Source organism: Herpailurus yagouaroundi, unplaced genomic scaffold (assembly GCF_014898765.1).
Source record: "Herpailurus yagouaroundi ecotype Mexico unplaced genomic scaffold, PumYag 141, whole genome shotgun sequence".
Classification (NCBI taxonomy): Eukaryota; Metazoa; Chordata; class Mammalia; order Carnivora; family Felidae; genus Herpailurus; species Herpailurus yagouaroundi.
In genome coordinates, this window is record NW_024412396.1 from 66234378 (window position 1) to 66249002 (window position 14625).

The window sequence follows — 14625 nt, forward strand, 5'->3', positions numbered from 1 at the left end:
GATGGCTCAGAGCCTGGAGCCTGTTTCCGATTCTGTGTCTCCCTCTCTCTCTGCCCCTCCCCCGTTCATGCTCTGTCTCTCTCTGTCCCAAAAATAAATAAACTTTGAAAAAAAAAATTAAAAAAAAAAAAAAGAAATGTCTATTCAGATCCTTGGCCGATTTTTAAATCAGATTATTTGGGTGTTTTTTTTTTTTTATTGCATTCTAAGATATATTCTAGATACAAGTCCCTTACCAAATATACAATTTTCAAATATTTCCTCTCATTCTATGGGTTGTGTTTTTCATTGGATGGTGTGCTGTGAAGCACAAAGGCTTTTAATTTTGATGAAATCCAAGTGAGCTACTTTTTCCCCCTTGGGTTACTTGCCTTTAGGCATCACATCTAAGAAACTATCACAAGGGGCGCCTGGGTGGCTCAGTCGGTTAAGCGTCCGACTTCAGCTCAGGTCGCGATCTCGCGGTCCGTGAGTTCGAGCCCCGCGTCGGGCTCTGGGTGGATGGCTCAGAGCCTGGAGCCTGCTTCCGATTCTGTGTCTCCCTCTCTCTCTGCTCCTCCCCTGTTCATGCTCTGTCTCTCTCTCTCTCTCTGTCTCAAAAATAAATAAACGTTAAAAAAAATTAAAAAAAAAAAAGAAACTATCACAAAAACTGTAATCCAAAGTCATGAAGATTTGTACCTAAATTTCCTTATAAGAAATTTATAGTTTTTGCTCTAATATGTAGGTTTATGATCCATTTTCAGTTAAAACGTTTGTATATGGTATGAGATAAGAGTCCGATTTCACTCTTTTGCATAAACATATTCAGGTTGTCCTGATAACATCTGTTGACAAAAAAAAACAAAACTACCCTCCCCTGTTGCATTGGCCTCTCCTCTCTCTTGTCAAAACTCTACTGACTGTGAACGTGAAGGTTAATTTCTGGACTCTCAATTCTATTCCGTTGGTCTAGATGTCTACCCAATGCCAATACCACACTATCTTGATGACTATAGCTTTGTCGTCAGTCTTGAAATCGGGAGCTCTGAGTCCTCCAACTTTGTCCTTTTCTGAGATGGTTTAATTCTTCCAGCAGGTCATGGTGGCGTCACGAGTGGAAGCTCAGTGGCCGGGTGGGTTTCAGGAATGGTGTGATCCGAGGCTCCCTGGCTCATCAAAGATTCGTCCTTTCCACACACTGCTGGCTGTCCTCTTCAATACTGGCTTCATTCTAGGTCACAACTCGCTCTCCGTACTTGAGGCAGGCTCAGTGAGACGTTCAAAACACAGGATGCTTGGTTCCTCTGGAACCCGGAACGCCCGCCCCGCCCCAGGGTTGCCATAGCAACAGCCAACAGTCAGCAAGCCTGCGCCTCCGTTGAGAAGGACTCCTCACAAGCACTTCACACGTATCAGGGCTGCTCAGCGGCCCAGCTCCAGGGACACCATTCACCACGTTGGCTTCCCCTGGGGCAAAACTCATGTTATTCATATTCACATTGTGATATGAGCGATGTCGTTTTCAATAAGGGCACGTTTGTCTACATACTCACAGTACATTAATTTCATCTTCTTCCGAAGCAAAAGGAAGAAATTACACGGTGATGTCAAGGGGTCCCGTGGGTCTCCTGCAACAATCACTCAACCGAGACGTATTGAGTCGCCCACATGTGCTCAGCGTTGTGCTAAGAGTTGGAGGTAGAAGGTCCTTCAGAAACTAATGCCTCTAAGAGAGGGAGGCTGGGGGCAGTCAGGGTGGGCTTCTTGGAGGAAGCGGTGAAAAGAGGCAAGCGGCCGCATCAGGAAGCCACACAAGTACTTGGACTCAGTCATCTAGCTTTGCTACCACTGGGCTGTGCAGCTTCAGGCAAGTCACTTAACCTCTCTGAGCCTCAGTTTGGTCATTTGCCAACCGTCACCTATAGCACATCCTTGGCAGGGCGCTTGTGAGAGTTAAAAGAAGTGTAGGTAACCTTTGATGGTGCTTTGGTCCCTGGGAAGTGGTGTCAAAGCACCTTCAGGCGACGGAGATTTCTTTTTCCTCCCAGGAATTTATGTTGGACAAAATGGAGACAGTGAGATTTATATCACTGCGCGTGGAACCCAGAGTGTGCTGGTCAGCGGACAGTGACAAGAGCGAGGGCCTCAGAAGATACCCCAGGTCCTTCAGGAAATGCCCAAGGGATCGAGATTCGATTCCCCAAATGCCCTTTCCCAGCACCCAGACTTCAGCACGCTCCAGCCCATATGGACCAGGCCAGCCACCAAGCCAGCCCTGCCAGCCTCAGGACCATCTCCTTAGCCCCTCGGCCTCCTTTTGTCACCACAGTGCCCCCAAGTGGGTGGGAGCCAGCCTGTTCCCCCGCACTGGGGGATTGGCAGGCAACAAGGCTGCGGACCGGGGAAGAGAGAGAGGGAGTTCGCCGGGTAGGAGGCAGCGGGAGGTCAGGGGGGGACCTGCCAGGTTGGACTTGCACCTGGGAGCCAGGGCCGCACTGTCAAGGTCGTCAGTGGGTTTGTCTAAGAAGAGCTCTGGATAGGTGGCTAGCTTTTAGGAATATGCGTGTCACAGAAACTCCCGCAAAGAGCCCCTCAGGGCCTGGGAGGTGTGAGAGCTCGCCTTGCCCACTGCAGACCGGGGAGCACGGCAGGCTGGGGGTCCTGGATTTATTCATCGGGGGTGTCTCCTCAGAAGCAGAAGCAGGGTCAGTGCCCTCTGCGTTTCCCGAGGGTCCCAGAGCTGCCCGGAGTGGATGCTGCTCTCGGGGAGAGCTTGGCAAGGCAGAACCCCTCCCTCTCCAGCCTGCCTGGAAAGTTGGGTGAGAGGGCATCTAAGGGAGTCCCCCTCCCCCTCCCCAGCTGGATGTCCTTGGGCTGGGGGTGGAAGAGCTTGGTCTGGATGAAAGCACTGGTTTGACACCCTCCTGGTGACCGCCGCCTGGAAAGAATTCACGTCTGGAGGCCGGCCTGCCTCGGCTTTTTGGTGTGGATGAAAGTCGCAAGTTAAGAGCAACTGACCAGCTGCGAACCAGCGAGTTAACTTTCAAAGAAGAGTTTCAGAAAAGATGCTGCTATTCGGTCCACAAACGCCGAGGGTCATCATTTTCCAGGTGCTGTTGGGAGAGGGGACAGGCGGCTCAGAGGGAGGGACCGTAGGAGCAGGAGTAGGACTTAGCTGCGGAATTAGCGAGAGGAGCTACATACAGTGAGGCTGAGTGTGGTCTGGTCTTCTGAACGGCTTGAAGGGGAACCAAGGGGGGACCATTGTTTCAAGTTCTGGTCTCACAGGCCTTTGGAGCAAAGAGGACATCTCAGGTAGGCTGGAGTCAGATTCCAGAAGGCGGAGGTCATGGTGGGGGGCGGGGCTCAGAAAGTGAAGGGATCACGAGGGGAGGGGTTTCCAGTCTGGCTGGAGCCGAAGAACCTGATGGGCGGTCTGAGAAGGTGGACTGCGGAACCATCGCGGGGTCCACAGGCCCAGCTACGAGGTTTGGACGTCGGTCCAGAGGCCACACATGGGGGTGGCTTGGTCTTGGGCTGCTACACCAGAAGACCACAGACTGGGGGCTTAAACAACGGACATTTATCTCTCGTACTTATGGAGACCGGAGGTCCCAGATCAAAGCACTGGTGGAATAGCAGTCTGGCAGGGGTCTGCGTCCTGCTTCATAGACGGCCGTCTTCTCGTTGTGTCCTCACAGGGTCAAAGGGGCAAAGCAGCTCTATGGGGGTCTCTCTCATAAGGGCACAAATCCCATTCCTGGGGGCGCCACCCTCATGATCTAACACCTCCTAACACACTGGAGACTGCAATGTGACCATGTGAATTTGGGGTGAGGGGACGCAAGCATTCAGTCCCTTGAAGGGAGCCTCCCACATTCCTGCCTTCCTCTGTTCTCCCTCTCCCCGCAACATCTGCTTTCCAAAGACACCTAGAGTATCCCGTCCATCTCCCTGTAACGTGGGCACATGCTGGGCCAACGATTCTTGGACTCGAACGTTTTGTCCGGAAGACATGTGACCACACAGAGTGTGTCCCCGCTCCCAGAGCTTCTGATTCAACAATCTGGGGTCTTAGAGGCCTTAGAATTTGCATTTTTTTTTTACGTTTATTTATTTTGAGAGAGAGAATCCCAAGCAGTCTCTGCACTGTCAGTGCAGAGCCCGACGTGGGGCTTGAACCCACGACTGTGAGATCATGACCTGAGCCGAAATCAAGAGTCAGATGCTTAACCGACTGAGCCACCCAGGTGGCCCTAGAATTTGCAGTTCTAGCATGTTCTCACGAGGTGCTGATGCTGGAGGTCCCAGGACCACACCTTGAGAACCGCTGCTTTAGAATTACGGCAAATCCTAACTGCCTAAGCTGGTTCTGCTCCTCCTTGAGCACAACCACCACCACCACCCCCCCCCCTGCCCCCCATGCCTGGGTCTCAGCGTCCCGCCTGCGTGATGGGCCTGCACCTGGCAGCCTGGGAGGGCCGTCCCCACCCTGTCTAACCTCCCAGAAGGTACCGGACATACACTCGCTTCTAGGCCTGGGGCACGGTCCTGTGGCTTCCTGGCTTTGCCTGTGAGGGCTCTGAGGAGTGCTTCCTTCTTCCTGTCCCCTGCCATCCGCATGCTGTGCACCGGTTGTGACTGTGTAGGTCTGGTTCAGATGTTTTGTTACACGCCTCGGGGAGGAGGACCATCAGAGCAGATGCCTGGGGTGACAGTGGCCCGGCCATCAATCTACATTTGCAACGGGCAGCTGAGTCTTTTAGGAGCTCCCAGCCTCCACGGCGAGGGGCTTGGCTCATGAAAGAGACAGATGGGGCCCTGGGCTTAGCCGTGCTGCTGCAGGCATGTACACGAACGCTGGGGTTCAGTCCTTTCTGGGCTTTTATGTCCGACAGAAGCTCTCTCCGCCTAGACCCTGTCCCTTTAAGGTACGTTTTCTTGGGTTCCCGGTCAGCTGGAGAAAGGCCTTCAAGTGCATTTGGAGAGAAAAAAAAAAAAGCAGTAGTTCAGGTACCTTAGGAGATGTCACTTCATCTAACCTCCCATTCAGACCCCGAGACCCCAAGACACCAGTTGGTCCGGGGCTTGGACATTTTGTGAGACTGAGAGCTCATTACCTGTCAATGAATTCCAGCTTTAAGTAACTTCAAGTGTGAGAAGATTCTTCCCGCAGACCATCCTGGGAGAGCTGGATTGTTAGCAAGTGGCTGGTGCTGGGAAAAAAAATGGTGGGAAAATCAAATTATGTCCTCTTTTTAGACCACACACACCAAGGTATACCAGTTCCTTTGAGTGGTTGTTTTCCAACTCTCGTGTTCATTAAAACCACCGTGACATTTGCTAACCACGGAGACATCTAGAGATTGTTCTTGAAGATGCTGGTTCTGACGTGGGGCCTGGAAATCTGGATTTTTAACAAGCTCCTGGGTGGTTCAGATGAGATGGTTCTCCCATCGTAGGGAGAGAAATACTGGGTATCTAAATGCCAAAAAGAAGGAAATCTGGTCTGTGTTGACCTGCTCTTCAGTTGGGAAGCATGAAAGCCACAGAAGTGATACCTGAAAATAATTTGGTCACATATAAATTAAAAACGCGGGGCGGCTGAGTGGCTCAGTCGGTTGAGCGTCCGACTTCGGCTCAGGTCATGATCTCACACTCTGTGAGTTCGAGCCCCACGTCCGGCTCTGTGCTGACAGCTCAGAGCCTGGAGTCTGCTTTGAGTTCTGTGTCTCCCTCTCTCTCTGCCCCTCCCCTGCTCATGCTCTGTGTCTCTCTGTCTCTCAATAATAAATGAACGTTAAAAAAAAAATTAAAACGCATCTACCTCAGAACGCATCCAAATATCAAAAGACAATAAACTAGAGGGAAATGATGACAAATTTGGAAAAGGATCAATGTTTTAAAGAGCTCTCACAAAGTAGAACAGACAATTGTTCATATTCAGAAAAAAACAAAATAAATAAAAATGGCTATAAACATGAAAAATATTTCACCTTACAAAAAATAGAATTAAACAATGTAATTTCTGTCCATAAGAAGATGCAAACTAATAATACACTAATGCTTGTAAGACAGGCTGTCTAACAGTGTGATACTGTTTGCATATATTTTCTAGAGAGCAATTTGATTAGAGGTCTCAAGAGGCTTAAGAAAATGTTTACGTCCTTTGGCTCAATAATTCCAAGCCGAGAAATTTAAGCGAAAAAAACCAGAGCTATTTGGTTCCAAAATGACAGCCCAACTCAACTTGGCTTCAGCCAAAAAGAGAATGCATTGGCTTATAAAAACTAGAAGGTCAGGGACTGCTTCGGGCAGAGCTTGATCAGGAGCTCAGTGTCAACCCAGTCTCTCTCTCTGGGCTTTGCTCTTCTGCATCTTGGCTTCATTCTCCAGTTCCATGTAAACAACCTCAGCCCTGCATCTTCCAAAGCTGAAGTCAGAGCAAGAAAGAGAGAATGTCCCTTTGTGGTAAGTCTCAGGGTTCACTCTGATTGACTCACCTTGGGTCAGATGCCTCTCTTTAATCCCTGACTGGCCAAGCCTGGGTCAAATTTTTGAGTTTAGGAGAGGTGGAATATCTTTTATGGCTAGAGTCATTCCCCTGGAGCCAGTGGTGGATGCCACATGAACTACGTGGGCTGAAAGAAGGGGACGTGTGGTTCCCCCAAAGGGGAACCAGGCTACCGTTATCGCAGGGAGGCGGGACCTGATGCTGCTCCGGCAAACCCCAGAAGTGCCCGTTACAGATGCCAGCAGAGTGTTTAAGATGCCACCACATCGTTATTTAGAGTAGCCAAACTTCAAACAACCTAAGTATCTCGGAGGAAGAGTTTAATAATGCCCCAACTTTAGGATCTGATAATTCTGCAGCCATTAAATTACATGTTTTCAAAAACAGTGTTAGGAAAAATAGAGGATGTAAAGTTAAGTGGAAAAAGGGATTCAAAAAATAGAATATAAGCCCCATTTGATAAAATTTATATATGCAAAAGAATGGAAGGGTATACACTACATTAGTGCTTCTAAGTGGGAGTCCCGTGACCCTCAGGGTGTTAATTTCCACCTAGTGCAGCAGATTGAATTGGGTCGTGAAATAGATAGGGGTCCCAAAGTGTCCTCTCTCCCGGGGTTGTGTCTACTTCCTTGGGCTTGCCAGAGGCTCATGGTGGGCAGAACACTCCTCTCCACCTCTTGGCCGGGCTGGCCACGTGACTTGCTTTGGCCAATAGGATACTAGTGAACTGTGACACAATCAGAGGCTTAAAACATGATCGTGCCGTGGGGCTTGGGGTTTAGCACTGGTAAGCTCTGCCATGGAGAGAGGTGTGCCTCTGGGAGCCCCTTGATTCCAGAGGGACGAGAGCCACGTGGAGCAGACATGGACCCAACATGCAGTTTGGGTCCACGAAAATTGTCCAATCCTCAGCCAACCCTGACTGAGAAACAAATGTTTATAATTGCAAGCCAGTGAAGCTGAGGTCGTTGGTTACACAGTATTACAGTGGTGGCTGCTGGATACACCCACACACTCCCTCAGATTCCCTACTGGCTCCAACCCAAGGATCCCCAGTGTGGGGGTGGCCGGTCCACCTGCTGGCCGTGAATTGGGCGCCTGAGGGATGCTGGGATGTACAGAGGTGGCTTAGAGCTCTGCTCTGCCACAGTAACCATGGTTAGCTTTGGATCGTAGGACTCTAATCTTCCATTTTCTTCTTTACACTTTTGTAGATTTTCCGGAGGTGCTGCAAAGAGCGTGGTTCACTTTTATAACCAGAAAAAGAAAGCTTTGCTGAAGAATTGGAGAGATTAATTGGAAACTAACTCCTCTTGGCATCTCACGAATCCTCCCTTCGGTGTCCCTGAGGAAAAGGCTCGCTGTCCATTCATTCACCTGCAGGACCATCTTCAAGACGGAGGACAGGGTTCTTGGCTTCTGAATATTGTTTTCCTTCAAGTTCGGTGACTCTGGCTCCACTCTGAATTGGTTCCCATTGGCCTCTAGCCTCAAAACGTGGTGTCTTAAGCTGAGTTCCATTGTCCAGCTAAGGAAGTCGGCCAGACGGGGATGACAGGAGACACCTGGAAGAGGCTGCCTTGCCGTGGCCCCAGCTGCAAAGGCACAGGGCACTCCGGCCGTCACTCCCAGCCCCTCACCCGAGGAGCGATGCCCTACCCAGCCCCACTCTTGGCCTGGAAACAGCCGGTCTACTTCGAGGCTTGTGCTCCAAGGCTGTAAGTGCCGGCCAAGCCACCTGGCCCCAGCATGTGCCCCAGTGTCATTACTAGGCGTCTCCAGAAGATGCTGCGTTGTTTCCATGTCCTTTGGTGCTGAGGCTCGTTTGTCCCTGGCTGCCGGCTGCTTGGGTTCTCTGCACGGTTCAGTGCTGTGGGAGACGCTGCATTCAGAGTCCAGACAGTGCGAGCCCTGGGTCCCCAACAGGGGGGGATATGAGGGCCCGAGCTGCGTCTCCTTGGCTCCTCCCCCCCCCCCCCCCCCCCCGTGCCCAGGCGGGCCTGGTGCAAACCAGGTGGTCAGTGTTGCACAGGAGGGGGTGGGTGTGAATCCAGAGAGGCTCCTGATGGTCTCTGCACAGTGAGAACTTCCTGATGCGGCCCCAGAACTTACAGGCCACTGTACCTCACCCGAGTCACCCCTACAGCCCATGAGCTGGAAAGCATTGGTTTTCTGGGTCCATCTTATAGAAAGTTCGGGAGCTGTAGCTCTGTGGTTATGTGGCTCGCCCAAGGTCCACACAGCGCTTAGCGGTTGGAGCTGGGACGTTAGCTCTGGCCCTTCGGCTCCAGATGGAACGACTGTCATTTTGGAAACACAAAGAACACGAAGAATGAGAGCTAACACGCACCGGATGCTTGCTGTGCGCCAGGCACCTTGCTAAGCTCGTCGCAGCTCGCGCAGGCTTCCTACCAACCCTGAGAGCGACAGTCCCCGTTGTCCAGGTGAGGAAACAGGCTCAGAGAGGCGAAAGGCTTGTCTGAAGTTGCACAGCCCAGGGGACAAGGCCCACGTCCTTCTCCTTTCAGAGCTGGTGCTCCGAGCTGAAGGGAGCATGGGGGGGTGGGGCGGGGGGGATCACGTAGCAGAACGGGAGGCGGCCAAGTTCAAATCTGGAACAGCCCCCAGGTGGAATCAAGAGACAGGGTGCTACCGTAGACCCCTGCCACTCATTGGGGTCCGGGCCCCGCGTCATCGTGGCATCACCTGGGATTTGCGAGAAAGGCAGAATCTGCATTTTAACAAGAACCCAGGGGATCCCGATGCACGGTAAAGTGCTGGTCTAATTTGCTCGGAGGGGAGCCTGGCATCACCCCCATGCGGGGATGTGACTCCGAGGCGGCACCAGCTCTCAGCATCCAGGGGTTCCGTGCAGGGGCCGTGAACTGAGAGGAGCAGCGCCTCCGGCCTGAGCCCCCACCGGACAGCCGCAGGTTCAAGCTGCGGGACCCCGGGGGGTAAGCTGCCTGCCATCCAGTGAATGCTCTGAGGGGCTTCCTTCTGCCCCCACTGTCCCTACCCCGCCCCTCTCTGCCCCTGCCACCTCCAGCCTCACCTCCTCCACGAAGCCTCCCCAGCTGTCCCTGCCCTAGGCAGAGTGAGCACAGCCCAACTCTGGGCTTCCAGACTGTCCTACAAGGATCTCGAGAGCACCTGCCCGCCCGCCCCCCCCCCCCCACCGCCCCCGGAGGTGGCACTTAGTCGTTTACCACTGGAAGGAGAAGTTCTCCAGACAAAAGGCTCATCTTTTTCATTGAGGCCTATGTGACATACAACATTATGTTAGTTTCAGGTGTCCCGGGAAGGGCTTCATCTTAATCAACTTAAGCCTGACACGGAAGAGGCCCTCAGGTAATATGTGCTGGGTGAATGCCTCCTCATATGCTCGGGGTAAATGACGAATGAATGAATGGATGTCTTAAGCAAAGGAGCAAATCTCTAAGTGAAACTTTTAAGGAACGTGTAGGAGACAAAAGAGAGGGGTGCGCGAGGGGCAGAGGGATCTTGGCTTCCACTTGGCCCTCAGGGTTATCCGTGTCGTATTCCCAGGACCATGCCACCTCCCAGGGCGAGCCCTAATAAACCAGGCCAGAGTTTCGGGGTTCTCCAGGGGAATTACTTGGGGGGAAGACCTCCCTCTCCCCACTCTCCACAGCATCATAAATCATGGGAATGCTGCCGCCAGGCACCCTGGGATGGTGCCACGGAACGAGGGGGAAGGGGACCTTGGGACAGCCAGCACCCCACCCCCATCCCAGGCCAGGGATGGCGCCCACCTCTTGGGAGCCAGCAGAGCCTTGCTGTTGCTTGAGCCGCTCAGGCCTCCTTCACACGTGGAGTTGGGATGGATGAGGTAGAAGGCAACAGAAAAATGGGATCAGCCCCGTGTCAGGTCTACGCTGGGCATGAAGCCTGCTTAAAATTCCCCCTTCCTGGGGCGCCCGGCTGGCTCAGTCCGTTAAGCACCTGACTTCGGCTCAGGTTGTGATCTCTGAGTTCGAGCCCCGCATCGGGCTCTGTGCTGACAGCTCAGAGCCTGGAGCCTGCTTTGAGTTCTGTGTCTCCCTGTCTCTCTGCCCCTCCCGTGCTCGAGCTCTGTCTCTCTCTCAAAAATAAACATTAAAAAAAATTAAAAAAAAAAAAAAAAAGATGGAGAGATGTCTTTGACTTAAAAAAAAAAAGATTCTCTCTCCTTTTGCTCCTCTCTCTCTCTCTCTCTCTCTCTCTCTCGGTCTCCCTCTCTAAAAAGAAAAAAGATTTCAAAAAGGTGATCTAAGACCTTTATATGATTTGAATTTTACTATTGAGTCCTGCATCGGATATGGTGGGGGCGGGGGCCAGGCCACTCTTATTCCTATAATGGCTGCTTTTCATTTTTCTTTCCTGTGATCTCAGCTAAGAAATAATTTGGGGCAAAAGGCTGCCACCTAGAAGATGAACAAATTTTAATTCTCCTTCAGCAAGGGTGAGAAGGTGAGAATTGTGAGTCACACGGCCAGCCTGAGAGGACCATCTGCTCAAAGTCCTTCCGGGAGGGGCAGGGTTTCTCTAAGGCAGCCGAAACTGATACTTCAACTCAGAGAGGTACAGCGAGTCCCTCCGGGAGGCACAGCAAACAGGTGGCAGAGCCCAAGTCTGACTGACGGCAAAGCGAGGGCACTTTTCCTAATTAATTAAAGTTTCCAGAACTTTCCCCCAAATGCCTCTCGCGGCAGAGGAGAGTGAACCCATTTTCGGGGGCCTGGTGCTCAGACCCGAGGGAAACTGAGTATCTTTGTGCTTTTGCATTTCATCTGAAAATTTTATAAAAGCCAATTTGCATTGTTTCAGAATACATTGTTCTTATACAAAAAAAAAAAAGATGTTTTCTCCCTGCCAAATATCTCCGAGGACAACAGATGATCTGGGATGCCGCAGAGTTTATGCTATACTTCAGGTTCTGCCTGGCAGAGCTTGGTGGCCCCCCGGGACCTGGGTGGACGAGCCCACACTTACCCCATAAACCTCCATCATCTGTAAACACAGGCTCTCCAGGGCCAGGCTTTCCTGAGCTTTGCTCTCTGGGGCCCTAGAGAGTTTCCAGGGATCACAGAGCCCTGAACTCTTCTGTTTATCATGTCCTGGGAGATGGTATTCACGCGATTCATCCAGGCACCGAGCCCCGCTCAGTCTCACTGAGGCTATGGGGTCTCCCCTCCCTTCCACACAAGGCTGAAGGCCTGGGTTACCGCCTTGCACCGCACCCTGTCCTCTCCCTTCCCAAAAGCACTTGCCATAGTTGGTGATGAGACGCTGGCTTGTGTGACGAGAGCAGCAGAGAGGACGGTGGGGTGGAACACCCACGATGCTAGGTGGGGGCGTGAGGAGGTGATGGGGGGTCACCCCCACAGTTAACCCAGAGTTACAAGTTTCATTAACCCCGTTTCATAGAGGAGCAGACTGTGGCTGAGAGCAAGAGAGGCTGTATCAGTCATCTGATGCTGTGTAACAAGTCACCCCAAAACTTAGCTGAAAAATAACGAACATCCATCTCATTATTCCTGGGGTCGGGCATCTGGGCAGGGCTGGGTCCTCTGGCTCAGGGTCTCACTGCGAGGCTTCAGTCCAGCCTGGGGTTTCACCTGAAGGCCCGACCGGGGGACAGTCAGCATCCAGGCTCATGCACGGCCGGCTGGCAGAGGCAGCTCCCCACGGGCTGTGGGACTGGGGGCCTCAGCTCCTCGCTGGCTGTCGGCTGAGGGTCTCCCTCAGCGCCTTCCCTGTGGATCTTTCCACAGGGCAGCTCACCAGGGGAGCAAGCAAGACAGAGGCCAGTCTGTGGGTATCCTGATCCCAGAGGTGACATTCGGTCACTTTTGTTGTCGTCTTCCTCACAAGCCAGTCACTGAGTCCAGCCCACGCTGGAGGGGAGAGGGTCACGCAGGGTGAGAGCACAGGAGGCAGGTTGTTGGGGGCCATTAGAGGCTGCCTGTCACAGAGGTCACGCACCCTGCCCCGGGTCTCATAACCAGGGCCCCTCAGGAGCTGGGCTCTCTGCCCCGTCTCAGGATGGCCAGGACAGGGCTTGGGACTGGCAGCTCTCACCAAGCCCAGGCCCCCCCACCCAGCACTGGCTGCAGCCTTCTGTAAACCACACCCAGTGCTCTCTCCTCCCTTGGAAGCCAGAGAGTGCCTCCAGCCCAGCCCAGGAGGCTGCCGGGATACAACACTTCCTATGTTAGCTTTCAAACTCCAGGCGTTGGGGGGGGGGGGGGGGGGCGCAGGTGGGCAATAGGCTGGAAAACTGGCCTATCTGGTCCTCTCCTGGGGCTGTAGGTCATGTTTCATCTGAAAAGTGAGCCAGAGACATGGTGTAACCTAACCTTATAACATGATTTCTCTCCCCGATTTCCTTGTCTCACCTTTGGAAAGCCTGTCGTGGGACTGGCTCCCTGGAGCCCTCTCTGAGGGTTCTTCCAGAAAGACCACATTCCTTTTTGTTGGCCCTGCACTAAAGTTAACTCTGTGTGTCCCAGCTCCCGGGGCTGGTGGAAAATTGAATCTCAAACATTTGTGGGGGTCCCTCCCCATCCTCTGTCCAGCCCTGTGGGGGCTGTGTGGTCCTGGGTCACCCACCGCAGAGGAACCGGCGGTGACGTCCCCATGAAAATGGAAGCTGAGTGAGGGCAGCGATTTTTGTCAGTTTTGTGCACAGATGTGCATGGTCCGTGCCCGGCACGCATCTGCCCGTGGGATGTGCGGTAGATCTGTGCCCAGTGTTGAAAGAAGGGCCTTCCTGTAGCTGCACCTAACGTACACGGCACCTTGGCGGGAGGGACCGAGGGATCTCCGCCAGCCAGGTCAGGGTCCTGTGTTCCCTTGGGCGACGTGAGAGGGAGCAGTGCCCCTGCTCTGGGCCACCCGCCTCCACCCCTTCCCAGATTCCAGAATGTTCTCCCTATTCAGCCAGACCTGCCTCTCCATTCTCCAGTCTTCCCACTTCCACCGTTTTTCCTGGAAATACCTTTTCGCAAGAATGAAAGCCTCTTTCTCAACCCTGCTCCCGGGGGGTCGATAGGCCGCCAGGGCAGCCCGCGGCCTCCAGGAGGGCGGCTTGGGGGAGGGGAAGGGGGCTAACTGGCTCTGGTTCCTCCTGATCTTCCCCAGCAGGGAAACAACACACAGGTTGGTATCCCAGCAGGCTGTGCACGACGGGGCGGGGGCGGCGAGGATAGCGCGGACCTCCTGCGTGGAAGGGCAAGCACTTTAAGCCCAGATCCCCCTGCCGCGCCAGGCCTGTGGTTTACAGGGCAGGGAAAGGGTGCCAGGAAGATGGGCCTACACTACCACATCTCCCGCCACCCGAGCCCCAAGTTTGTCTCACTGATCAGGGAGACGGCAGACACACCCCTCTCAGGTGCGCAGACACAAACCCCCTTGGGGCTCCTCCCCGCCAAACGCAAGCTCTTACCTTGTCCCCCCGTAGGCTTCAAGGACGGACGAGACTCAGGCCCCAGTAACTACCATGCAAAGCCCACAAAGTTTGGGGACCAAGCAGAGTGTCAAGTGCTTTTCATGGCCATCTCATTTAGTCTTCCCGACTGACCTTTGAGATCAGGTACAAATATCCCCACTTTACGGACAAGGAAACTGAGGCCCAGGGAGGTGTGGCTTGCTCAAGAGCTATTACATGGGAATCAGGACACGAATATTTTTTTTAAGTTTATTTATTTTTGGGGGGGAGGGGCAGAGAGAGAGAGAGAGAGAGAGGACACCCCCCCCAAGCCGGCTCCACGCTGGTAGTGCAGAGCGCCATGAGGAACTCGGACGCGCAACTGTGAGATCATGACCTGAACCAAAATCGAGAGTCAGACGCTTAATCGACCGAGCCACCCAGGCACGCCCCCACCGCCGGATTTTTCCATTTTTTTTTTTTTATGACACGAATATTCATGCCACTGCCCACACTTGTAATGACCATGTCCTACCACCCCCGCCAAGTCACAGCCATGAGGCATGAGCACCACAGAAGGACAGGCACAGCGTGGTGGAAACTCAGAGGAATTCATGCCCAGCCCAGCAGTCTGGGAGGACTTCACACGGAGCCTGGGAAACGGACCTCCAGGAGGAGCGAAGGCGGAGAGGTG

The 14625-nt window shown here is 53.2% G+C and overlaps 1 protein-coding gene across 1 annotated transcript in view; it reads left to right on the forward strand.

Moving 5' to 3' along the window:
• CCDC197 (coiled-coil domain containing 197) overlaps positions 1-2913 on the forward strand; it is a 10782-nt gene extending 7869 nt beyond the window's left edge. The window contains 2 exon segments of the mRNA XM_040478436.1: positions 2031-2324; positions 2842-2913. Of these exon segments, the coding sequence (XP_040334370.1) occupies positions 2031-2324; positions 2842-2913 (366 nt within the window).
• The last annotated feature ends 11712 nt before the right edge of the window (positions 2914-14625 follow it).